General features: G+C 39.5%; 1 protein-coding gene across 1 annotated transcript in view; it reads left to right on the forward strand.

Moving 5' to 3' along the window:
• PACRG (parkin coregulated) overlaps positions 1 to 27,660 on the forward strand; it is a 510,247-nt gene that overhangs the window by 297,078 nt on the left and 185,509 nt on the right. Inside the window, exon 4 of the mRNA XM_045500232.1 lies at positions 4,862 to 5,011. Within this exon, the coding sequence (XP_045356188.1) occupies positions 4,862 to 5,011 (150 nt within the window). The remainder of the gene's footprint in view (positions 1 to 4,861; positions 5,012 to 27,660) is intronic.

The raw sequence follows: 27,660 nt of genomic DNA on the forward strand, positions 1-27,660 counted from the left end.
ATCTAAGATGAATAAGTTTTACCACTTTGACTTTAAATTATTTTTTTCCTTATTCTTCAGCAATTTCTATATATCTGGGAGCTGTGTCTTGTTGATTATTCTTGAAGGCAGTAAGCAGTACAATAGAAATCCAATTTTCTGAATAGAAAGGTTCCACTGGCTGATCTATAATGTCAGTAGATGTCTCATGTCAGACCCTTTTCAAAATCTTAAATCTTGAGTTCAAAGTTCTCACTTATGTCTTGACAATAGCTTTCAGGCCCATCAACACAAGAATAAACACATTCCTTCTCTTTCAAGCTACAGAATCATATTCTTTATATCTGTTAACATACTTTTTCAAAGAAAAAGAACTTTGTTTAAAAAAAAAAGCTGTCTTTTTTATTTAATTCCATTGGGATAGTAAGAACAAAAAGACTTCCAACTTAATGGTATATCTTAATTCCTCAAGAATGAGAAAGAAAAATAGAGGAACTGAAGTGGAAAGGGGCAGCATGAAAAGATCCTTCCTGGATGAAGTTAAGGGTCTTTTATAGTGCATACACTGCCTTTATTTCACAGTGACTACAGAGGTTTTAGAACTATTCCCTGATCATCCAGTTCCATTTTAGATGCCATTAAGAGTAATGGTTCACACATATTACTTGTCAGTCATTGTCCATCCAATAACATGTATCACAACCATGTTAATTCAATCAAGGTTGCAGTAAAATGAAATACTTATTTCCTGATAGCTATTATTACTATCCATGGTGAAAGACACTATTAGTTTATTTCCAAGTGATCAGTTATCTATACATACAGGCATAAACCTAATCAACAACAGTTTGATGTTATTGTTACTCATATATATATATAAAAACTTTACTCTTTAGTCAATATATTCTATATGGCAAACTCTAACATTGATAGTAAATGAGCATATCCCCGGCTGTGTTATTGCAAGCTTTGACATACATATTCTAAAAGATGACCACTGTGATAAGCCAATATTCAGTAACCACTATGGCTACAAAAATCTTTTCTGCAGTCACCAGATGGGCTGGTGTCCATGGGCTGTACAGCATGGGCTGTACCCATGCACAAATAGCTCTCTCTTCTAACATCTTTAATAGATTCTCTTACTTGTGACTTCATAGTGTCAACAGAAAGGCTTTCTTGGTGAAGAACAAAATCTCCAAAATGGAATGAGAGTTGTATGCACTCATTTATACATTTATTTTGTATTTGAAAAACACAACACACCCATGTGGTTCTGTTTTGACGTCTAATCCTTCTTCACTAAACAGTTTATAAAACATTTATTCGGATGTGGCTATGAGTTCGTCTTAAGAAGTGGGGTGGGAAGTACGGATGAGTAGAGAGAAAAGGCAGAAACCCAGGATCTTAAACATCTGATTCCATTTGGTTGATATGGCAAGATGGGACCTAGTGAATCTTTTAGCTTGAGAAAAAGTGCTACATTTATATATATCTACACACACCCACATGCTTCTTCCTACCACTTCTAAATGACCTTAAGGAAAATATGTACACAATGATGAAACTATTTAGAAGACAGTTTCTAAAATATCTGGAGTTTTTTCCCACATTGCTAAGTAGAACTTTATCCCTATGAGCTAGAGTCTATCTTGTACAAGGAGGACTCCTTTATCTAAGAGGAGAGGAGACATTTTCTAGCACGCTCTTTCCCCTTCTGGAATAAATACTCTTCACCTAAATAACATCCACTCAACCCTAGAGTCTGTCCCTGGGTCTTGCAGTCTTCTTTCTCTCAACTGGGCTGGAGGCCCACTTTGAGTCACTGTTTAAATACCCAACTTTTTGTGAATATTCATCAAACTTGTAGTATTTGTTCACTATCTTCTTCCATACTATATTATAAGATGCAAGTGAATGAGTGCCATGTCTGTCTTACTCACTTCTCTATCTCCAGTTCCTAAATCAGTGACTGGCACATCCACATTCTCAATAAGTATTTGATGAATGAGGATTAAGTAAACTAATATATGTAAAGTGCTTTGCTTAACTCCTGGAATATGCAAATATTTGGTATATATTAGGTACTATTATATGAGCTATGACACAGCACTATGAAGTTCCGAACCTACACATGTTTAGCTTCATTGGCAGACTTTTTGAAAGAATATTCAACATTTCTGCAGGTTCCTAGTTCTCTTTTGTTAAACTGAACTGGGTCAGTAGGCAGGGTTCAGTACCCATTTACCTAAAAAACAAGTTTTAGATTGCATAAAACCAGAAAAAGAACCCCCCACTACTGACTGTGAGATACTGTACCTTCCCTTCTTCTTTTCTATCTTCCCATAGTACTCTGACACTTTGCCTTTGAATATCTTATTACTACAACTTTTAGGCTAAATTATATCCTTCTATTTCTAGTTGTTTTCAGAATATGGAATGGCCTGCAGTGTGTCTAAATGCTGTGGTAATGAGCCATCATATGATCAAATCCCATAGTTATATTTAGATTCGTTCCCTGAGTTAAAGCTGAGCATTCTCCATTCATCACATTGTGTTTACAGACAGTCCTTAACTAAAAATTGTTTGATTTAGGACTTTTTGACTTTAAGATGGCATGAAAGCCATCGGCTTTCAGTAGAAACAGAATTTTGAATTTTGATCTCTTCCTGAGCTACTGGTAGAATATTCTTTTATGATTCTGGGCAGTGGCAATGAGCCGCAGCTCTCCGTCAGCCATGTGAGGATAACAACCAGTACACTCGCAGTTCTGTACCCACACAACCATTCTGTTTTTCACTTTCAGTAAGGTATATATTACATGAGATATTCAATTTAACACTTCATTATAAAATAGACTTCGTGTTAGATGATTTTGCCCAAGTGCGGGCTAATATAAGTGTTCTGAGCATGATTAACCTAGCCTACTAAGCTATGATATTCAGTAGGGTACGTGTATTAAATGCATTTTTGACTTGCAACATTTTCAACTGGATTTATTGGGACATAACCCTATTATAACTTGAGGAACGTCTGTCCTTTCAAACCAAACCATAGTGTAGTCTGTACCATACTAGATGTTAGGGGCCATCCTACGGTGTTATTGCCCCAATACCCATTATATTGCTGGAGGCAATAAAGTTTCCACATCTGACTTTTTTAAACTTCCTAGTAATTCCAGAGGAAACGGCAATGATACCTTGTATTCTTGGATTTTTAATTGATAATTCAGTTTGGTTCAAACTTACTCCAGGTGTGATCCTTGTGCCTGGCTAGTTTGTACTTTATTTTGTAGGAAAAGGGGTAGGAAGAGATTCTGAACTCTTTGACCAGATAGTGAGATGACCAAATATGCTCTAGGAAGGTTAATCCAGCAGCAGTGTGAAAAGACAGGTTGGGGCATTTGAGAAAGATGAAAAGAAGGGGTGTCTGGAAAGAGCCATGACAGTGCTCCAATAGAGGAGTTCCTAGGTCAAGAACCAGAGGATTAGAGGTGAGGATGGAGACCCAGGACCAGAGGAGAGGAGGTGAGGATGGGATGAGGACACAAACTCAAGAGCCATTACAAAAACAGAACAAGATGGCTCTACAACATGAGGAGTGTGAGGGATGAGAAACAGACTTTGACCCTGGAGGCTAGGAATCTGGTTGTATCATTATCAGTATGGGGAACAGAACAAAAATATAAAGTATGGAGACCACTTGTCTTTGGAACAAACTTAATTTGAGGTGCTAGAAGATCCAGGCTTTTGGAAATGTGAGCTGGAGTTCAAGAGTAATGTCAGGTCTGCATCACAGGTGTATTGACCGTGGCGTCATCCATTTTGGTAGCCTGGTTCCTTTGTCCCTCCATAAATGGCACACGGTTTAATTGCGGCCAATCTTCTCCTTACAAGATAGACCATGTGACACGTAAGAGCCTTTGACTTTCTCTTGGAATAGTCTGGGAGCATCACAGTTTATCAGTCACCCCCTCTGACTTTCTAGAATAGATGCCTTACACAGGCTTTCTACTTAAATCTGGGAACTTTTAGTCATTTTAGAAAGTAGATAATAGGCTCCTATGACCAAGGAACGAAAGTGTAGGGGAGTTGGCCAAGTTTATACAGCCAGTTATTAGTGTCCTGGCCCCTGGTCCTCGGCCTTCCCCACTAGAACAAATGGTACCTTCCAGACCCCGCGTGTGAGGGGATAACAGGTAACTTTCCCATCCTGTCTCTGCAGTACAGCTTTCAGAGTGTGCGTTCGGAATTGTTCTAAAAACTATCGTGTATTTGTTTGGTCTCTGATTTAGTGTTGGTTCTTTCGAAAGTTCTGAGCTTTAAAATTTTCGCTTTTCTTTCCTGCTTTCTTAAGAGTCTAAATATAGTCACTTGATGTTCACTTCTGTGAGGAACGTTGTCAGTGTTTGTTAACTGGCCGATAGTTTCTACTCACACGTACCACACCCAGTCCTTCCTTCCCAAATAAATGTTTGTTTCCTGGTAATGGTTTTAAGAATCGCATGGTTGTTAACTGGAAAGGGTTGTTGCATAGAAATGTGTCTGTTAAACTTCATGGGAGCCCTTTAATCCCAGCGACACTAACTGATCTTTTATCTTTCATGCCACCTGGTGATGGCACCAGCCTCTTCTGTGAAGGACGATGAGCGGCTTTCTTAGGCTTGGTGAAGAATCAGCACAAGCAGGAAGAACAAAAAACACACAAACAAGATCTTGCTTATAACATGAAAGGCTACAGTGCATCATTCAAAATTCTAATAATAAAGTTTCACCCAGCTAACAGAGTACATTTCAACGACGTGGTCTATGAATCGACTCACCTTCACATTGTAGAAATTAATGATTTTTATTTTCGGCTTGTTCCCTTTCCTACCGTATAGATGCCTTGAATCTTCGAAATCGACAGGTCATTTGCGTCACCCTCAAAGTTCTCCAACATCTGGTTGTGTCAGCTGAGATGGTGGGTGAAGCTCTGGTGCCCTATTACCGTCAAATCCTCCCCATCCTGAACATCTTTAAGAATATGAATGGTGAGTGATCCCAGGAGTCAAATGTCTTTTAAGCCCTAAAAAAAAGGGAGTGGTTTGAAGTAGAGTTAATTAGCAACACATTTAGGATTTATTATTGCTTATAAACCAAGATCCATTTGGAGATCTAAATAGTGTAACTCCCACTCTTCCCCTGCTACTCCCTAGGGAAACAGTAAAATTAACAATTTCATTTATTACACCTCACACGTACAGCTTACTTACTCAGTACAGAAGCACTGAAGCAGTTCTATAATCTTCCAATAATTAAATTGTAAAGTTTTTTAATAGTCTTGTGACTGCATTAGTAGGTTTTGAGTTTGTCCTTTCTCTTGGTGGTAATTCTACCTTTAGATACTCTGTTAAAATTGCAGTTTTTATTAATTGGCTTAAGATGAATTTTTAAAGCAATATCGTTAAAATATGATACGTGTGGCCTGGGAAGTTTTAATATATGTTCTCTCATTTCTAAAAAAAATAGAAAAATAGATAATCTAGTTGATGGTGAGTGCTGATTATAAATGCATGTGTACTGATACATTTATTTGTTTTAATAATTCTATAAGCTTTGGAAAGCACTGATGAGCTCACATGAATCTGCTCTACCCTAACAAAGGCACTAGCAAGTTGTGGTGATCGGTTGGCAGACAGCGGATGTATATTTGTTCATTGAGAGTGTGATTTTCCTTTTATGCCTCTTTGAAAGGATGTGACTCTAATTTTCTTTTATGTTGCTAACTTTGAATTTCCATACTTCTTATATGCATAGCATAAGTCAACATTTGAAGTTAATTCCTGACAGCTATGTAAATAAGTTAGCAATTTAGCGGAACACTGCATGAAAATTTTGTGACATGATCTGCTTATGTACATACAAGAAAAGAAATCAAGCAACAAAACTGAGTGTTCCTGCCACATACAACTCCTTTGTTTGGAAGCACTATTTTTTACATTGTTCATAAATTGCTACTAAAAGTCTCGTTACTTAGGCAAATCATGGAATTCTCAGATAGTCTTAAGCTGTATTTCAATAGTAGGACCTACTTATATACTCAATATTAGACATATTTGGTTACAAGGACTTCACCTGGAGTTATGGAAGTGTAAGAATGGAGTAAGTTAATATCCATTCCACAACCTCTGAATGGCAATAGACTTACCATGGACATTTAGACAAGTTGATCACTCTTTCAGGAAACTAAAAACTAGGTGTTGGTAATTGAATCCCTTATGACCTAACAAACTAATAGTTTTAGTAACAGCATTTCTACTTTATGGAAAAGGCTTGTTTAAATATTTTTGATTCAGAATTCATAGTTTTACTGGAGAGTGGCATTGAATATCCATGAAGTTATAGAACGATTCCACGTGCAAACATTGTTCAATTATGGTTCATAAAAGAGGTGCTGAGTTCATCCATCATATTTAGCCTCTAGTTAACTTGAGAGAGACATGGAGATGATAGAGATAAAGATGATAGAAATAGAAATAGAGATGAGAGAGAGAGAGAGAGAGAGAGAGAGAGAGAGAGAGAGAGAGAGAGAATTAAATACTGCAAGAATCAAGGAACAGCCACCCCCAAAGTCTCGGTTGTAGGTAACACTTTTGAAGTGTGTGATTAGTGAGTGTTTTCTGGTAATCCTCATGGAAACCTGTGGGGAAAGTACTATTACTACGTCTGAGTTTTCATCATAAAAGTTGCCCCTCTGTAACTTCTCTCATATATAATCATCTGCTTCTGTACCTGACCATCATGGACGATGGTCACCAGCACATCTGCCTTGCCTCACTTGAGTAGGAGCAGGAGGCACTACAACACTGTGTTAATGCCTTTGGGTCCCACAGCAGAACGTGCAACTCAAATCTAAGCATCACTATGTACCGTATAAAAGAAGAAAAAGGAGGCACCTGCGTGGCTCAGTCGGTTAAGCATCCACTTCTTGGTTTCAGCTCAGGTCACGATCTCACAGTTCATGAGTTCAAACCCGCATCGGGCTCTGTGCTGACAGAGCTTGGGATTCTCTCCCTCACTGCCCCTCCCCTTGTAGCTCTCTCTCTCTCAAAATAAATAAATACACTTCAAAAATGTAATGAAAAAAACAGAAGAAGAAAGACAATGAGAATCTCCCTCATCCTCCAGGAAACCTGTAAAGAAGAAGAAGTTAAGCCACCACAAAGAGATAAATCTCTAGATTATGAAACAAAAGCAGTTGGTTTCTACATCTTTCTCATACTCTTTATTTAATTCTTTAACTCACAGATGTTCACATCCTTAACAAAAGAAGTAATTAGCTTTAGGAATATATCCCTATTTAGATTTTATCAATGTGGGAATTTATAGTTTATACCATGGCCTTAATTGGTCCCAAACAAGGTTAATTATTTTGGAACATTCCTAAATGCACATGATGCCACATTCCTAAATGCAGTGATTCCACATTCAACTATTTTTCTGCTTAATATCTCTCTGAAATTTGAGGGGGAAAAAATATTAGCTTTAGCCTCATTTTCTACTTATCTTAGAAACCTGTCAGTACAAAGCCAGAATGCAGTAAGCTGTATTTCCAGAGGGTCATATTACAAAATTGGAGCATTCTGGCTATAAAACTTAAAACTATTCTTCAAAGTGGCTATATTGCCAAAGATCCAGTTCCACCGGAAGGAGCATACGTAAGATTTCCAATTACAATAGTGTTTTTAGGATAGAAATAATTCAACTGTAATACATAGTTTAGGAAATCCCGTTTTATAATTATGGATATTCCTATTCACAGAACCATATATACTTATTATATTTCAGCAGATGTCTTTAGTAACAGTTGTATTTATAAAAAAAAATATAGTAGCAATTTACAGCATGTAACATTAGAAAAAAATTCATCCTTAATTTCGATGTATTTAAAACAATTCCACACATAGAGTTCTGTTTCCACTTTTTCCTACTTTCACATAAACCAATGTCTTGTTAAACTCAGATCAAAACAAACAGTCCCATCACAAAATATATATTTTTTGGAATGAGACCAGATACAAATGACAGAAAGAAGGAAAGATTGAAACAGAGAATAGTCCTTCAACTATAACGACCTCGTCCTCTGTCAGCATTCCCTCAAAGTGCAAGCTTTAGCTTAATTCTACTAACTCGTCCTTTTTCGTAATTTCTGGCCTATTTTAATGTCACATGGACTTTGTTGGAGACGAGCAGTGGGCTGAGTAGATAAGGGCTGGACAAACATTGAAGCAAACACGGGCTGTCAGGCACCCCAGCTTGGAGTCTTTCCAGGGGACCACAGGGAAGCGACCGCAGGAAGGAGCAGACGGGGCTGGCAGCCCCAGTCGACACTTCTGTAGGTGCTAAAACTTACGGCAAGACCCACAAGACTGACTATTCCTGCCCTAAGAGAAAGCGTGGCTTTGTGTGTCTCTTTATGACTGTTATTTTTTACAGGGTTTAATGAGGCTAACTTTCAACAGTTATGAAAACAACAGAAGTCTAAAGATGCCAATTATAATGTGGAATAGAGTAGCATCTTAGAGTCAGAAGACACAAATCACGGAACTTCTCTGCGTTTAAATTTCTTTTAGATTCTCCTAAGTCATCTGTGTAAAAGATAATAGCACCTTTTTCGGTAGGGTTGATGTGACAATTCAAGATAATGTGTCCGTAGGCGCTTCACGTACAGCCTGGCCTTGACTGGGTATTAAATGAGATAGCCATGATTATCATACAACATTATATAGAGGTACAGTATTACACATATTATTATATGATATTCTATATAAACATTGCAGCACTATAAAATTACTGTATCGCACCATGAATAGACGGTTGAATGTTTTGTGACCGTGGTTGTGGAACTCCTCCCCTTGGCCCTTCCATGAGCCTGGCTGACACACAGACTCGTGGTTCCCCAGCTGGGGCAATCCCTTTGCCTCAAAGGATTCAGCTTTCCCCTGCCAAATGCCAGGTGGGTGACCAAGTGAGTTAAGGACCCTGGGATTCATTCAAGAATAACTGGTTTTCAAATCTGTCTCTTCCTGACATAATCTTTAAGCTCGAATATGTGACTGATGTTCTGGAGAAAATCACATTTGGAAAAGACAAGCTTGAGTGCCACAAACAAGGGGCCCCTGCATCAGTATCCTCTTTAGAGGATCTGAAGTAGGGTCTAAGTTTGAGCTTGTTTTCCTTAATTCGAAACAATGGATTTTGGATATCTAAACCATGCTGTTTTTCCAGCCACTGCTTTGGGTGAAAGAGAAGGAAGAATTTCTATAATAGCAATTTCTTCCTCCCTGTGTTCTTTCGCAAATGTTATTAAAGGTTACAGAAAATTAAGACAATAGGAATGTTCGATTTATAGCTTCCAGAGATGAAACTACAAAATTAATGGTGCAGTGTATTGCATTGGAGAAGCATGAAACAATAAATGGCATTAAAACATTTATAGCTAAAATATGGGGCTCTGCCAGCAGATTACAGCTATCCAATCACTCTGCTTTCTGGAGGCAATCCTAATTTGGGTTCCTTTGTTTCCAACTGCACCAATAGTCCTGAAACAGTTCAGAGACTCCAGGCATCAGCAATTCAAATAGCACCATGAGTATATGTCATGGAACACGTGGAAGTAGATAGAGTAATGAAATGACACGTTTATGTGGATGTGGAAATCAAACATGGCCCCTCGCGTGTAGGTTTTTTCTAGGATAGTTATAGACTGTATGCCACTACAGACTAATTAAAGTCTATGAAAAGAGGGATTTAAAAATTGCAGTTCAAATTCAGACACATTAAAACCCACAGGTGATGAGAATGCAGTAAATTCGCAACATTTCAGAGTATTTGTACCAACTCTTTGACCCTGAAGTTTAAGTCGTTTGAAAAAGCCAGAAACAGTTGATTTCTGCTGGTAGTCACTTAGAACAACTTCTGATGGAAACCTAGGTGTTCTCAATTAACCTGATTCAAATTCTCCCAGAGTTTCTGTGAGCCCAGTGGAACGTATTCTCAATGGTTCTTTAACATGTTGAGGGGTGCCTGGATGGTTCAGTTAGTTAAGCGTCTGACTGCAGCTCAGGTCATGATCTCAGTTTGTGAGTTTGAGCCCCGTGTGGGGCTCTGTGCTGACAGCTCAGAGCCTGGAGCCTGCTTCAGATTCTGTGTCTCCCTCTCTCTCTGCCCCTCCCCCGTTTGTGCTGTCTCTCTCCCTTTCCCTCAAACATAAACAAACGTTAAAAATATTTTTTTAATGTTGATGAACTTTTGGGGGCTGATTGTGTACCAAAAAAGTCTTTGTCTTTTGTTTCATAATTGACTTACATAAAGGTTATTTCACAGAGCTTTAAATTTAATTTTGGAATCAAGGTTTATTCCCTGTGGGATTCTGTCCAATTTTGAGTGTGATTTATATTTTAGAAATTTACTTCAAAGTTTCTTTGAAATCATTAGGTTTATTAGATTCGAAGCCAATTGAATGTCCTAAACTTATTAAGGAACAGATTAGAACTACTGTCCCGCCCCCCATTCCTGCAAGTTAGATTTAGAACAATCTTGTGCATATCTAATCTCTTCTGGGTTCTTCCTCTGCTCAGATTTTACTAGTTGCTCTAATGAGAATCCTAGGATCATAACAAAGCTGGAAGATGCATATAGGGGCCCTTTGGTCTGCACCCGTCTCCAATTTACTCAACTACCCCATTCCGCCATAAGTTCTACAAGGTCAAAATGTTCCCATTGAGTTTCCTTTCTCCTGTGCAGACTGGGTATAGCACACTTAGAAGAATTAGGTACTTAATAGTATTTGTGTTGAATTGATATGCTAACCCAATATTATATAGAGGTATTCAGTTCTGTCCTAAGTTAGTAGCTTCACTATTTCACGAAGTAACCCATTCTACTTCGGAAAGGAAAGGCACGTCCTACACTGAATTGAAGTCTATGTCTAATATTCTATCCAACTTACCTGTCTAATCTAAAGCACATTGAATGTCTAATCCCTTTCCCAAATAGCAGGCCTTCAAAAAATATGTATAAAACTTTCCTTACCCCTCAACTTTCATTTCTTCGAATTCAAGGTCCCTTTTTCTTCCAAGCATTCATTTTTATAAGCACAGCTTTCCAAATCTCCGGGGGTGGGGAGGGAGGACCCACATATCTGCAAACACCGATGGCTCTGTGGTTGTCTGAGAGCAGCCCTAGGGGACAAAGCATCCTAAGAAAAGTCAAGACTTCTCTGCCCTCACAGATGCACCTTGCATGTGCTCAGCCTGTCAGATGGCCTTACCATTTTGAAATCTACAAATGCTTACTGAATAAATTTCCTCTTCACTCATACTGCTTCGTTCAAGGTCTCTTGGTTTTTTTTTTTAACCCAATTCACTCGTAAGAAGCCCATTTCAGGGGCAGGCACATACTAGAAATTGCCCCTGTATCTGTTCTTCTTATAGACCTCCCTGGTTGCATCTGCCAAGAGGCAAAAGTTATTCTCAGAGTTGTCTATCCGTATCTAGAAATACACGACCTGGCAGCCTGATGACAAAGAAAATCAGAATCCAGTTGTGAAGGCTGTGTATTAGTTTCTCAGGGCTGCCCAAACTGGGAGACTTAAAAAACAAATGAATTGTCTCACAGTTCTGGAGGCCAGAACTCAAGGCCAGTAGGGCCACGCTCTCCAAGTGTCTAGGGAAGAATCCATTCCATGCCTCTCTTCTCGCTCCTACCTTGACTCATGGATGCACCACTCCAGTCGATTCCTCCACCTGCACGTGACCTTTTCCCCTGGGAGTCTGTCTCTGTGTCTCTTCCTTTCTGAAAAGCACAGAAGTCCTTGTAAAGGTTGGGTTAAGGGCCCACCCTACTCCAGTGTGACCTCATCTCAACTAATTACATCTCAATGACCCTATTTCCAAATAAGGCCACATTCGGAGGTTCCAGAAAGGATGTGAATTTGGGAGGACGCTATTCGGCCCAGGACAGACTGTATACCTCTCTCCCAGGGTGCGTGGAGATACAAATCCCATCCTTCTAAGCAAAGTTAGAGGTTTTGCAAGCCTTCCACTCCCTCGCAGTTGTCATAACTGACTGTGGACTCCCACTTTCCACGAGTGCTACAACTTCTCCTTTCAGCAAAAAGGGTTTGTTTAGTTAAGAAAGGATCTAAGAAAGTGTGAGCACAGGAGGTGGCAAGGAACTGATCTCGTCTTCCTTCGGTAATGCTGCAAACTAAGCCAAGAGGGGAAGCAAATGCTTCCCAACTCGGGGTGCTACCATGGGAACCCCGGAATCACCCAAGGGGGTTGCTGCCACCAGCCTTCCGGAGGACCCAGGGACCCACCCAGGGCGGTGCACTGCACCACTCACACACGTTCTCGTCCCTGTCCAGCCTGTGGGGCAAGGGGTCGGGCCACTTTGTGACTGTGCACAAGGACAGGTAGAACAGTACATGGAAACACAAGAAATAGGATAGTGTTTAAGAGCAAAGCCTCTGGCATCTGGTTTCCTGGGTTTGAACCCTGGCTTGAGGTTAACCAGCTGTGTGACCTTTGCTGGGCTATACAACAACTCTGTGCCTCAGTCTCCTTAACTTGGAAAGCAGTTTGCTTGGAAGACTGGAAAGAGCTCGTTGACCTGCAGGGGGCGGCGAGGGGGTCACTCTGTGGGGGTGGCAGTGGCATGACGTGAGGGGACGGGAGGAGGGAACGTGAGTGAAGTCACGTGAGCTCTGCAAACCAGCAGGCAGTAGGGAGACACGGCGTCTACTGCCTGCCTCACAGGTTGTGGAGAAAACTGTATCGATGTGGTTGTGGGCGGTCCTTCGGAGAAAATTAAGTGAAATCTATTAGAATTAATATGATGATTTGGCAAGGTGATTAGGAGCAACATAAATTTCCAAGAATCGATAGCTTTTTTAATAGACCAGCAATCAGAAACACAATACGAAATTTGTTTTCTGGATGTTAATCGTCCCTACTCGCAGAAGTATTCCATCGGAGAGAAACTTTCACTGTTCAACTCCACCTCCTCCCGGTGGATACTTTTAGTTCCTTCTCTGGATTCCTCATGTCATTTCAGAAGAGGGTTGGAGTATTTCTCTAATCCAAAGGCCTAATCTGCAGGTTGACTGAAAATTGCCTGCCCTAATGGTCTGTTGAAATCCCAACCGTTTTCCAAGACAGATACTCCTTTCGGTTTGTAAGTGGCTTTTATAATTGCAGCTTCTCTGTGTGAATCCTTCCGAATCTTAGCGTCTGCCTTGCATCCTGCACATTCCGGGCTCACTTGCATTAGCTACAGCGCCTCCCCTCCAACCCCCTGGGTAACTTTACCTAAAGGGGTCAGACTGTCAGCAGAACACCAAATTGCAGACAAACCCATGCCCCGGGAGCATCACCCTAGTCCCAGATTATGTCAAGTTCGGTGTTACCTAGAAGGGCTTGCATAGGTAAGCCCCATTAATCATTTCTAACCTGCTGTAACACGGCTGCTGTTTGTGCAGAAAGAAAGGGGCCGTCTGGGCCCCACTGCCTTCTTGCTGGAGTGGGCCGTGTGTCCTACACCCATGGGCTTGACCTTGAGTGAGCATCCTAATCCCAGTCCAGGGACTCTCAGGAGCTAGCACACATTTTTTCCTCCCGAAGTGAACTCAGACATCACGTCCTCTCCGGAAGCTTCCCTGACCTGACTGTGACTAGCAGAACAAATTGCTCGCCCCCCCTAGGGTTTGCTAACATCTCTCCTGCTGTATAGATTCTGTCCTCTGTCTCTCTCCTCATCTAGCTGCCGGGGCCCAGAGGCAGGGAGAGGGTGGGGACAACTGGCTGTTTGCTCAACCTGCCAAACCACGTTCGGAATTTGTGTGCCGTCAGCCCTCACACCCACTCTGAGGTAGTCCAGAAAAGATCAACACACAGAAGGATGTGCTTCCAGCTGGTTCGCAGTCCTTGGCCGGTACATCCCCACTGCTAGCCTGACGCTGGCACATTGCTGAATAGGAGATTTCCACCAATTCAGCAAAGGCCTTTAAGACATGCCGAGAGAAATCTGTATAATATGCTTTAATGTATTTAAAAGCTCAAGATGGGCCCCAAATGAGCAAGCATGCAAATATTCGCCCAAGAGAAAACAGTGTTCTTTTCTATTTTTGCAACAGAAAGTTTAACTTAATCTGGGCAAGAAAGTGCGTAGTGATTTCTGAAGCTTTAATTTAAGGAGACTCCTATATTGGGCCAGATCATAATTTATGCTTTTTAAATCACCTAAAATATCATCCATGGATTTGTAGATAATTAAGTCCTCATTCTCATTTTCCTTTATATGCAAATCTTCCACCAGTACCAACAAATGACTTTTTAGCGGCCTCTCTGCGGACATTGCAGAGAAAATAAGAATGTCACCAGTGTAATTGTTACGTTGAATAGTCACTATTCATGACATAATTAAAAGGCAAGTTTAAAAGGAATTGGAGACAAAAACTAAGCCTTATTCAGTGGGGGAGCCTTTCCCTGGCTGCATAAAACTTAACAGGGGCCTTAATTGTTCTACTCACTCATAAGATCAAAGGCACTTTGAGTCACACAATTTCAATGTTTAGAATCATTTCTTTAACAGATTGATCAAAACTCTGAACTTAATTTGCCCTCAAATGTTCTCCACTCCCCCCGCGGCAATCTGCTCTGTGCTGGAAGCTTGCAGTGGAAACCAGGAGTGGGGTGATTTCCCTTCCATTTCTCTGCGGGTGCGTCATCATCCTCCACCATCTTGTCCCCAGAGGTCCTGTCCCTTAGCTTGCCAGGCTGGGGCAGCCGACGACGGTGAGGAGAGGGGCAGCTCTTCAACCTGACGCTCCCCTGAGGTGGCATCACACCCGCTCCCTGGGCCAGGTGCTGGTTAAGGCAGATTCTGTCCTGGGGAACATGGCTGGCAGGTCCTCAGTGATCCTTGCCCTGGGGCAGTCGCTCTTCATCCAGAATGTTCTCTGCCCTCAGCCTTCCTCTTCCCTCAACTAGGCCAAGTTTCCCCGCACTCCCCTCAGCTTCTTGTGCCCAGGATCCCCGTGCTTCAGGGAAGCACTGTTACACAGGCTGGAAATGACCCCACATTGGCACCCCCTCCTACGTGAAAAATATACTTGCCCATCTTGGGCACCAAAAACTCTAGGGGTGCAAGCCCAGGCCCTCAGTTCTCCTGTCCAGGCTCTACTGGATCCTCAACCATGACGGAGCCTCAGGATTTCATTTTGCCCCACTGCTGGGAACACGTTCAGGGCTCTCCAGATGGTTCTACCAGCAGAGCACAGAGAGAGCGCCCTTCAAAGAATTCTCATTGTCTTCTTCCCCCATGTGGGCTTGGTTTAGAAGCCCTCCTCTGTCCAGCTGGGGAGCTGGTCCCCTTATACTCCTGCAGACCTGCTGCTGACGAAGTGCCCAGGCCACTGGAAGTGGGGAGCCCTATTTCAACTCCCTGACACACCGGTGCTGGTTTCCTTGAGCCAAACACAAAACTGTAGGAGGAATTTTCCACTTAGTGTGAAATCAGCTTTCCGTTTTTATTGTCTTCCTCAAAAATCTATATTTTTCACACTGACAGGATGGAATGTATATAGCTCAGCATAAGCTGAACCATCGATGAAGAAGGATTGAAAAATATAATGGACATATTTCCTTAGAAAAATTGCAAATAGTATTGACATTCCTTTGCCTGCCTGCTTTCTGTATTGTATTCTCTGGTACATCTTGAATTAATGTTCCGAGTAATAAAGAAAAAAGTAATGGTGGCAATGCTGTTATGACTAAACTCTCTTCGGTTCCTTCCAAGATCAATTTGCTTTTCTCCCCCTTGAAATACAGTACTTTAACATGAGCTTTCTGTGAGCCCATTTACATCCATTTTGAGATGGCGGTGAACCAAACATGACTCTCCATTCAGCGACGCTTAGATTTTACATGCCTCTTACACCTTCGCCACTGCTTCCCCCAAGTAAACCTGCATTTATCTTAAACTTTATTCAAGCCTTGAAGTGATCTTTATCAGCCTCTAGAAAGCTAATTATTAATACAATACTAACATTTTCAAGCAAGAATGTAATTGGGTCATAATAACAGGATTAGCATCCAGTAATCTCCCACTATTTTCAGCTTTGTTTCTACCTGTAGGCAAGTTGGATATTTATTTATGCACAGAAAGGGTTTTGAGAAGTTTGTAGTTCTTCTAGCAGAAATCAATGAATATTATACATGCTTGTATGTGAGTGTGTTTATATATTATAAATACGGTAAACAACCACTTAATCAGATGAATGCGAATGTGGGTCTGTCTAGAAACAGTGGAATATATGTTATCCTTTCAAAGTTTCCTCAAATCTGTAAATACAGAATGATGATATTCAAAGAGAAGCAGTACAAGATTTATACTTTTGTGATGAACAACTAAAATTTCGGAAGCAACTTCCATGAAGATGTTAGGCAACGGTGGAATGAGGAAAAGGAGTGTGGTACCAGGTCCGTCAAAACCTGCTGGCATTCACCTTTATTTATACACCCGCCAACCTTTCTGTTATTGCTGAGGAATGCTGGGCCTTCTTGCTCTCACCTTCAGGCTGGTCTCACTACCTCTAGAACAACAAATGCACCAGGCTAACTTTAAAAGCTTAGAGCACAATGTGGTTTTTACTGGCTATTTAAGAGATGTCAAAGAGAGGACCACGTCGTACATATTCATTGATTCGTTGAAAAAGAAATTCTTGAGTGCTTACTATATGCCAACATAGCAAAGTCTCCTAAAAATCCTTAAGAGATTAAAAGGGTGCTAGGGGCGCCTGGGTGGCGCAGTCGGTTAAGCGTCCGACTTCAGCCAGGTCACGATCTCGCGGTCGGTGAGTTCGAGCCCCGCGTCAGGCTCTGGGCTGATGGCTCAGGGCCTGGAGCCTGTTTCTGATTCTGTGTCTCCCTCTCTCTCTGCCCCTCACCCGTTCATGCTCTGTCTCTCTCTGTCCCAAAAATAAATAAACGTTGAAAAAAAAAAAATTTTAAAAAAAGGGTGCTGCATGCAGCCGTTTTCCATTTGTCAGATCCGCCGCAGACTTCCTCACAGCCTTACCCCACATGCGTGGATCAACGGGCACCTCCACAGCAGACCTGGAGAGTAAAGGTGGTTTCCGGTACCCTGAAGCAAAAAGCCAGCTGTCAGTCCTCATGACCATTCACCCTCACCTTCTGCACTCTTCAATACCTTGACCCTGAGGTCAGGGCATGGATTTGGAAGACTAAGACCCAGATGTGGTGGTAGACCGTTGAGATGGCTCAGACAGCAAGACGAGGGTGCTCAGGTTTAGTGCCTTGTCTTAGTAAATGAAACAGTGAAGAAATAGAACAAAGTTTCAAATCACCTATCATCATTTACTTCTTTGAGAAGAATAGGAATGTCCCCTTCCTTAGTCCTAACTGCACACTATCCATTCCTGGGAAAATCCTGAGAAGACTCTCTCTATGCAGGCAACCTCCAAATATTATTTTTGGGGAGGGGATTTGGGCTTTGTTTTGTGTTTTGATCTGGTTTTTGTTTTGTTTTTAGTTTTACTGATATATAATTGACACATATGTATAAGTTTCAGGTGTACAACATAACGATTTAATATATATTGCTAAATAATTACTACAATAAATTCAGTTAACATCCATCACCCCATATAATTACCTTTTTTTCCCCTTGTGATGAAAACTTTTAAGACCTACTCTTAGCAACTTTCAAATACACAACACGATGTTGTTAACTATAGTCACCAAATATTGTTATCAGCTGTCTCTTAGAATTTCATGAGCAATTTTTGCTGAATCTTTGCTAGGAACACCTTTGTATGTAATGTGTGCTAAATCCTTGCTGAGGACTGCATTATGGTATGTGTATTGTATTTACAAACCCAGCCAAAGAGTATTTGAGATTATTAGTCCTGAAGCTACCAACCAAGTGGATTTGAGAGCCCATTCAAATACATATGATACGGGCCGTGAAGGGCAGAACACCATCTGGTGTCTTCTCCATCACCAGGGCAGCCTAACAGACCCAGTCTTTCTCTAATCTAGTAGACCTACTGGGACCAAACTGCCAGAAGCTGGGGTCTTTTTTCATATCTCAGTATCGTTACTAGAATGGAAATTCCATGACGGCAGGGACTTTTGCTTCTTTGTCACTGCTTTATCATTAGCTTAAGGACAGTTCCTGGCAGTTCCAGGGTTCAGTAAATATTTGCTGAAGAGAGGGGTATGATGGGTGATATACTTGTTTTCTGTTCCTACCGTAGCATACTACTACTTACCTAACAGCTTAAACAGCACCCACCCATTATATTACTGGTCCGTAGATCAGAAGTCCAGTGGGTTTGGTGGGGGAATATGATCGGATCCCAACAAGACTGAAATCAAGATGTCAGCCACGCTGAATTCTTACAGACGCGCTCGAGAAAGATCCACTTCGAAGCTCATCCCGGTTGTTGGCAGAAATCAGTTCCAGGTCGTTGTAGGACTGGGGTCCTTGTTTCCTGGCTGTTTGTCAACAGAGGGTAGCTCTCAACTTGTAGAGACTGCCCACCTTCCCTAGTTCATGGCCCCTTCATCTTCAAAGTCAGCAATGGCCGATCACGTCTTTCTCTTGCTTCCGGTATCTCTGACTCCCCTTCTGCCACATCTCATCTGCCTTCCTTCTCTGCTTTAAGGGCCCGTGTGGTTACATGGGGCCTGTGGTCAGGTTGCCTAGTAACCTTAATTCTGTCTACAAAGTCCCTTCATGACAGTACCTAGACTAGTGTCTGACTGAAGAATAAGAGAACAGGAATCTTAATCATGTCTTTGGAAGAAGTCCTCCAGAAGTTGATACTAAGGTCATGACTGGGATCTTGAAATATATGTTCAAGAGGTTGCAAAATTAGTCTTAAACATTTTGTGATGGTAACTCAGCTCTACACTCCCATGTTAAACTCACAGAAGACTGAGGATGTGTAAAACCTTGAATGAGTGTAACAGGACATGGAGTTTAAAGACTTTAATTGTCACTTCAGAGTTGAGCCACATTATCTACTGATTCAGTGATTTATATATAAGCAGAGAACAAAATCAAGAAGTTCATTTCCATACATCTTTTAGAAGATTAGCCAGTAAGAAAAAAATAGCATCCCCAGCAGAATTCCATCAGCCTATTGGCCAGTAGTGTTCTCTACTCTACCACATGGCTCCTTGTCACAGACAGTAGATTTCATTTCCTGAATGATTTCATCAGCATTACCCCAAATTCCCACAGGCCAGCAGCACAAAGGACAGGGAAGCATTATTTTTGGAATTGTTATCCTTGCTTTACAAATAAAGAAGCTAAGAATTGGATCAAATGACTTGCCTAAGGTCACATAATAGAAATGAGCCACAGCCATGACTTAAAAAACAGACTCTACATTCAAACCTGAGCGACAAATACTCTGCAAATGTAAATTGCTTTGCCAGAAATGGTGGTTCTGAGGCAGTTCTGATCCACAGATTTATTTAATGTACTGAGGTGAATGGAAGTTTCATTGATCCACTTTAACAATGATTATGTGCTGTCAAATCGAAGCGTCTGTTACTGATCTCCACAAAGTCACGTGCCTTATAAAGCAAAAATACTTTCCTATCATCAATTTCTATTCTGGAGTCGTGATCAATAGCTTGAGAAAAATTCCTAACACAGAAAACTGGCAGCAAGTTCACCTGATTAAAAACGTGCAACATAGAGTATTAGCTACCCCTCTAATCTAGTTCCACTCTTTTTGCCAGAAGGCATTCAAATATATATTTTTAAAATTTCTTTTAAGTAACCTCTGTACCCAGGTTGGGACTCAAGCTTACAACCCCCAGATCAAGAGTCCCATGCTCTACTGACTAAGCCAGCCAGGTGCCCCTTAAATCTACTTTTTTTCTTAATCCAGTGGCATTCCTCCTCACAACCATTGATAAAAGCAGTGTGCATAGTATAATTTCCCTGTGGACCAAGTCTTCATAGGAAAAAAAAAGTTATTCCCTAGAGTACATTTCAAAAAACATGTTTGAAAACCTCTTACCAAATATCATCAAATCTAAGATGTAATCGAGTGTAAAGATAATCTGTATTTTATGCAGTCCTGAGAAAGAAAAAGCATTGCCAATTAAACTGTGACCCACTATTAGCATCCTGATCAAGAAATGTAAAAAATGTGACTTAATGAAATAATTTTAGTCTAATCCAACTTGCAGAGTGACGTATCAACTGTCTCAAACGTGGAAGTGAAATTATCACGAATGGAGTGAACATTATACACTATTCACTCTGGGATTTTCCTGTGTATCCCCTAACCTAATCCTTACAACTGACATATAAAGCAAGTATTAAGACCAGTTTACAGATGAGAGAATTCAACATAGAAAATTTTAGTGTTTTGCTCAAGGTCACTCAGGAGCAAAAGTGATTCACATTTAAATCGGTTTGATTCAAAATGTATTTTTTTCAATTTTTTTATTAAATTTCAGTTAACACATAGTGAAATATTAGTTTCAGATGTAGAATTTAGTGATTCATCACTTAGAACACCAAATGCTCATTACAAGTTGCCCTCCTTAATATCCATCACCCAATTTAGCCCATCTTCCTGCCCACCTCCTCTCCATCAACCATTCTCTATAGTTAAGAGTCTCTTATGGTTTGCCTTCCTCTCTTTTTCCCCGTCTTCCCCTATGTTCATCTGTTTTGTTTCTTAAATTCCACATAGGAGTGAAATCATATGGTATTTGTCTTTCTCTATTTGAGCTTATTTCAATTAACATAATATTCTCTAGCTCCACCCATGTCATTGGAATTGGCAAGATTTCATTCTTTTTGTGTCTGAGTAATATTCCATTGCATATGTGTGTATATGTATGTGTGTATATGTACACACACATACATACACACATACACACACCCCACATCTTCTGTATCCATTCATCAGTCAATGAACATTTGGGCTCTTTCCATAATTTGGCTATTGTTGATAGTGCTGCTATAAACATCTGGGTACATGTATTTCCTGAGTCAGTATTTTTGTATCCTTTGCGTAAATACCTAGTAGTGCAATTGCTGGATCATAGTGTAGTTCTATTTTTAACTTTCTGAGGAACCTCCATACTATTTTCCAGAGTGGCTTCACCAGTTTGCATTCCCACCAGCTGTGTAAGAGGGTTTCCTTTCTCCACATCCTTGTCAACATCTGTTGTTCTCTGTGTTGTCAATTTTAGCCATTCTGACAGGTGTGAGGATCATATCTCGTTGTAGTTTTGATTTGTATTTCCCTGATGATGAGTGACATTGAGCATCTTCTCATGTGTCTGTTAGCCATCTGGATGTCTTCTTTGGAAAATGTCTTTTCATGTCTTCTGCCCATTTTTTAACTGGATTATTTGGTTTTTGGGTGTTGAGTTTTGTAAGTTCTTTACCTGTTTTAGATACTAACCCTTTATCAGATATGTCATTTGCAAATATCTTCTCCCATTACAAAGGCTGCCTTTTAGTTTTGTTGATTGTTTCCTTCACCGTGCAGAAGCTTTTTATCTTGATGAGCTCCCGATGGTTTATTTTTGCTTTTGTTTGTCAGGAGACAGACAATATCTAGTAAGAAGTTGCTGCAGCTGATGTCAAAGAGTTTACTGCCTGTGTTCTCCTCTAGTATTTTGATGGTTTCCTGTCTCACATTTAGGTCTTTCATCCATTTTGAAATTATTTTTGTGTATGGTGTAAGAAAGTGGTCCGATTTCATTCTTCTGCATGTCGCTGTCCAGTTCTCCCAGCACCAAGTGCTAGAGACCGTCTGCTTTTCCACTGAATGTTCTTTCCTGCTTTGTGTAAGATTAGTTGGCCATATAGTTGTGGGTTCCTTTCTGGGTTTTCTATTCTGGTCCCTCGATCTATGTATCTGTTTTTGTACCAGGACCATACTGTCTGGATTACTACAGCCTTATAATATAACCAGAAGTCTGGAATTGTGATGCCTCCAGATTTGCTGTTCTTTTTCAAGATTGCTTTAGCTATTCAGGGTCTTTTGTGGTTCCATACAAATTTTAGGATTGTTTGTCCTTGCTCTGTGAAAAAGGTGGATGTTATTTTAGCAGGGATTGCATTAGCTATGTAGGTTGCTTTGGTAGTATAGCCATTTTAACAATATTTGTTCTTCTAATCCATGAGCATGGGATGTTTTTCCATTTCTTTCATAAGGATTTTATCATTCTCAGAGTACAGATCTTGTACCTCCTTTGTTAGGTTTATTCCTAGGAAACATGGTTTTTGGTGTAGTTGTAAATGAGATCAATTCCTTGATTTCTCGTTCTGCTGTTTCATTATTGGTGTATAAAAGTACAACAGATTTCTGTACCTTGATTTTGTATTCTGTAACTGTACTGAACTCAAGCATCAGTTCTAGCAATTTTTTGGTGGAGTCTTTTGGGTTTTCCACATAAGAGTATCATGTTGTCTTCAAATAGTGAAAGTTTGCCTTCTTCCTTGCCGATTTGGATGGCTTCTATTTCTTTTTGTTGTCTTATTGCTGAGGCTAGGACATCCAGTACTATGTTAAATAACAATGGTGAGAATTGACATCGCTGTCTTATTCCTGATTGTAGAGGAAAGGCTCTCTCTCAACTCTTCCCCATTGAAGATGATACTAGCTGTGGGTCTTTTCGTATATGGCCTTTATGATGTTAAGGTATGTTCCCTCTATTCCTACTTCGTTGAGGGTTTTTATCAATAAAGGGTGCTGTATTTTGTCAAATGCTTTTCTGCATCTATTGAGAGGATCATATGGTTCTTATCCTTTCCTTTATTAATGTGGTATATCAGGTTGATTGATTTGTCAATATTGAACCATCTGCAGCCCAAGCATAAATCCCACTTGATCATGGTGAATAATTCTTTTAATGTACTGTTGGGCTCGATATGCTAGTATCTTGTTGAGAATTTTTGCAGGGATAATTCTCCTTTTTCATGGGATCTTTATCTGGTTTGGGAATCAAGGTAATGCTGGCCTCATAGAGTGAGTTTGCAAGTTTTCCTTCCATTTGTATTTTTTGGAACAGTATGAGAAGAATAGGTATTAACTCCTCTTTAAATGTTTGTTAGAATTCCCCTGGGAAGCAATCTTGTCCTGGACTTTTGATTACTGATTCAATTTGTTTTCTTCTTTTTTTTTTTTTTAATTTTTTTTAAATGTTTTTATTTATTTTTGAAGAAGAGAGAGAGAGAGAGAGAGAGAGAGAGTATGAGCGGGGGAGGAACAAAGAGAGACAGAGACATTGAATCTGAAGCAGGCTCCAGGCTCTAAGCTGTCAGCACAGAGCCCGATGCGGGGCTCGAACCCATGAACTGTGAGGTCATGACCTGAGCCGCAGTCGGACGCTTACCCGACTGAGCCACCCAGGTGCCCCATGGTTCAATTTGTTTTCTAAGAAGGCTAGAATCTCTTTTTTTCCTGCTTATAGCTTCTTAGCCAGCATAGCTACCCATTTCTTGGTCATGGACCAAGATGATAAAGGGAGAAGAGACCAGTCTAAAGACTATAATACAGAATACTTGGTACATTAGAACACTAACATCCATCAAAAATGCACACCCAAATTAGATAACTAGGATCTGCATGACTGTGGGCATTCTCATGCAGTTTTAAAAACAAAGAAATTTTTGAAATACATTACTCATGCAAACATAGATGTATCTCAATTTCTATAGTGTTCTTCACAAAACACTGGTAGTCAGTAAACTAACATTGTGAAACCATTAGTAGCTTTCAGTCTTAACTTAGTTATTATTTCAAAACACCTACATTTCAGACTAATAAATTTCAAATCATAACCCTAAATAAGTAGAACTTTAGTTCTTTATGAGGAAAGTAGAACAAAATGATAGCATTACAGTGAAATTGGGAGAGTAGGATACAATAGGTATTATAAGAACAGTTCAGCTATAGTTATTATGATAGACAAAGCAAAGCAATTAGTGTTCACATAACAAAGTAAGTACTTAGTAGCTGCTAAACTATATATGCAATTGACACTTAATTTTTTTAACTCATTATTCAATAAACTTTCCTCGTTTGATGAATTTGGATTGTTTTTATTGGCTAGCAGAATTACTTACTGAATCAAGTGTTTTTTTAATGCTTATTTATTTATTTTGAGAGAGAGAGCACATGTGCAAGCATAGGGAGGGGCAGAGAGAGGGAGAGAGAGAATCCCAAGCAGGCTCCGCTCTGTCAGCGCAGAGACAGACCGATATAGGGCTTGATCCCAGAAACCATGAGATCATGACTTGAGCTGAAATCAAAAGTCAGACACTTAACTGACTGAGCCTCCCAGGCGCCCCCACTATCTTTTTATCCTAACTATTCACATAGTTCTTCCAACAATTGTTCCAGTCACTGTAGGTGTGTGGATTAAAAATTACCCTTGCCACTCACTCTTCATTCATTTTTCCAGGTTGGTGTTTTGAGTTAAGCACGGTTTTGGATTACACAGAGGACAGTGCTCTCCTAATCTTGACAAGTCACGGAACGAGTGTTCTTATACTATCTGTGAAGTAGTCTAAAATGTGGCATTTATCTGTATTTATCAGTGCATTCTAGAAAAATGTTTCTATGAACCAGTTCTGAAAACCAATCTACTTTTTCTTAGACTTCTCTGCCCACTTTTACTAGAAAATTGATTGCACTATTAAATTTCTCTTAGTTTCCCATATTTTAAAAAGAAAGCATAATTCATTACAAATAAAACCTTTCTAGGGTAATAACCACTTAGCATATAAATGATTTTAGTATTGATATAGCTAAGTTTCTCTAAATAAATAATTTCCATGCCCAACGCATAATATACCAAGTATGCCTGTTACATGACAATTTTGTAATGCAAGAATTTCCATTATAAAAACCTGTGAGATACAATCTAACACATTCGAAGAATTAACACTCTCAGACTGTAATTGCAAGATAAGTTCTAATTACTGTTTAATGTCTTCGTTGAAAATCTTTGGCATATGTATAATGTAAAATTGACTCTGAAATTATGCAATTAATATTATTAGCATTTAGTGACATAATTTGTTTGGCTCAAAAAGCGTTCAACCAGAAAAAAAAAGTGCTTAAAGTTTGGAAAGTTTAAAAAGTGGCCCTTAATATCGTTAACTGATTTATAAGTTGCTATATTCAGGTAGCAACTCGTTCAACTCGTTCCTTGGGTCGTTGAAAAAAATGGTATCTTCTGTAGAAGGTTAGCTGTTTGAAATGTTTTATGACAGGAAGATAAACATTTTTTTTAGAATTCTGTTATCAAGGCCATGAATTAATATGCAGTGTTGTGACATGAGTCTGTGATCTTTGTCAAATCTAGTATAGAAAGTTAGAAATCTCCTCTTAAAAACTGATGTGTTCTTAGAATTGATTACTTGTCTACACTACATCTTTCATAACATACATATTAGGGAATTGTTCTGCCAATTATATTTCTAAGGTGGCTATTCCTATTTTTAATGGGATTATTTACTTATTAATTTGTCCCAAGGTTGTTGTGGTTTGTGTGTGTGGGTGTGTGTTATTTAACTGTCTTAACAACAGCTAACAGTTATTCAGTGTTTTCTCTGTGCCAGATATAAATGGCATCAGATTTAATTGGGTTAAATGCTTTTCAGAATCATCTCAGTTAATCCTCACAAACCCAAGAGGAAGAAAGCATTCTCCATCTAATTTAATTGATGAGGAAATGAAAGCAGAGAGATTAAGTAATTTGCACATTGTCAGTTAGTAAAATGGCAGTGATAACATTATGGAAATGGAGAAAGGAACAAGAAGTGGTAACTTCTATAGTTTTCCCTGTTTCATGAATACTCAGAGTTTCAGCCGCACCTGATTAGTTATCTCATTACAGTGTTTTAGACAAGCCATTCCAATATATTGATTTCATCTTCCAGTGTTTAAACCAGCCATGTTCCACAAATAACACCCCTAAACCTGTGGCTTGTTCCAAAGGTTGTTTTTTTTTTCTTTTTAATTCCTGTTCCTTAATGAAAAGAGATAGTGTCCAGTACTAATTATTCACCATGATTTATGTTTTTAAATATCATGTGTGGGACTGCTCTTGAACAAAAATTAGACCCAAATTCAGTATTTATGCAATAGGTTGAAATGTTTCACCTGGCTAAAGTTTATAAAGGGTTTTAGTAAATACATAACATACACAATAATCAAGGCTTTTATTGCATACATTATATATTCATTTACTACTCTTTTATAGTAGTTAGAGCATGCATAGAGTTTTGCTGAATTTATAACTCCAACCTAAAAAAAAAAAAAAAACTAGTTGCACATGATAATATGGAGAGCTTTTAAAAGTGAGAAATTTTGTCTCAGAGTGTATAGTTCTTCATGTAGTTTGTTCTTTGTGTAAAAAGACAATTTTGCTGACAGTGTTAGTTTTTGCACAGAAGGCCTCATCGTCAGCAGGACTTAACTTGAGACGATTCAAGACAATTGCAAGAAATGCACTTCAGAAAGAAGAGTTTGTAAGATTTGTCCACTGAAAGATGTGAATTAATTGTAACTTGGAGAGAAGGAAAAAACACTAGCTTTACTTTTTGTAAGTTTGGGGGGAGATGTGTTGCTAATAATGATCAAGGAAACAGTCATCCCATCTAGATTATGGCATGGTAGATCTTTAGCTTGCAATATTTGCTTATTTTGAGAGAAAGAGAGAGAGAAAAGAAAGAGAAGAGCAATGATCATGATTCGAACTGCAGAAGGAATTTTAGTAGACAGAAAGATTAAATTTAAAATCAGAAGGACACAGATACTTTTGAATCAGAAAGATTAGATTTAAAGTCAGAAGGACTCAGGTACTTTTTAATCAGAAAGATTAAATTTAAAATGAGAAGGACTCCGATTTATACACACACACACACACACACACACACACAGAAAATGTATAGAAGGAATATCAAGTAAAACCATCCGTTTTAACTGTAGGTATAAGGCAGGGGTGCATTGAAAATCAAGGCCACAAAATGTAATATAGATGACAAATAGGCTCCTTGAATATATCAGTTAGAAGGAGAACTCCATATTCAGTAAGCCTCTTAATATAACACCTCTCAGTAAACTGGCATCTGACCTCTGCTTAGACCCCCTGAATCACATGGTACTCACAGGACCAGAGTGTAACTAATGCCATTTTTGAATGTCTTAACTGATAAAATTCTTTTCTATATTTAACCGAAGTCTTCCTTGCCATAATTTTTTTCCACTTTGGTCTTCATTATATTGTGTATGCCTCATGCAAGTGCCCCCCTCCATCCAGGCCCTTCTTCATTTCATGGGCCTTGGTGAATATTCTTACACACCCTTCTTTTGATTTATTGCTTTTGAATAACGTATGCCTTTTCTTTGTCACATCCTGAATTAAGACTCGGCCTTAATTACTTCTTTGTGCTAACTTTTCCAGACGACGTTTATGTGTTGGGCTTTCATTCTTTTTGTTTTTCCTCCTGTCTATTGGTTTATCCAAACTCCAAATGCATTGTTTAAAATTTGGTTGTTTTTTGCTTATACGAGTTTGCATCTCAAATTACACCCTGTCCTAGATGTTTGGGAATG

This window comes from Leopardus geoffroyi, chromosome B2, assembly GCF_018350155.1.
Source record: "Leopardus geoffroyi isolate Oge1 chromosome B2, O.geoffroyi_Oge1_pat1.0, whole genome shotgun sequence".
In the NCBI taxonomy this organism is placed as follows: Eukaryota; Metazoa; Chordata; class Mammalia; order Carnivora; family Felidae; genus Leopardus; species Leopardus geoffroyi.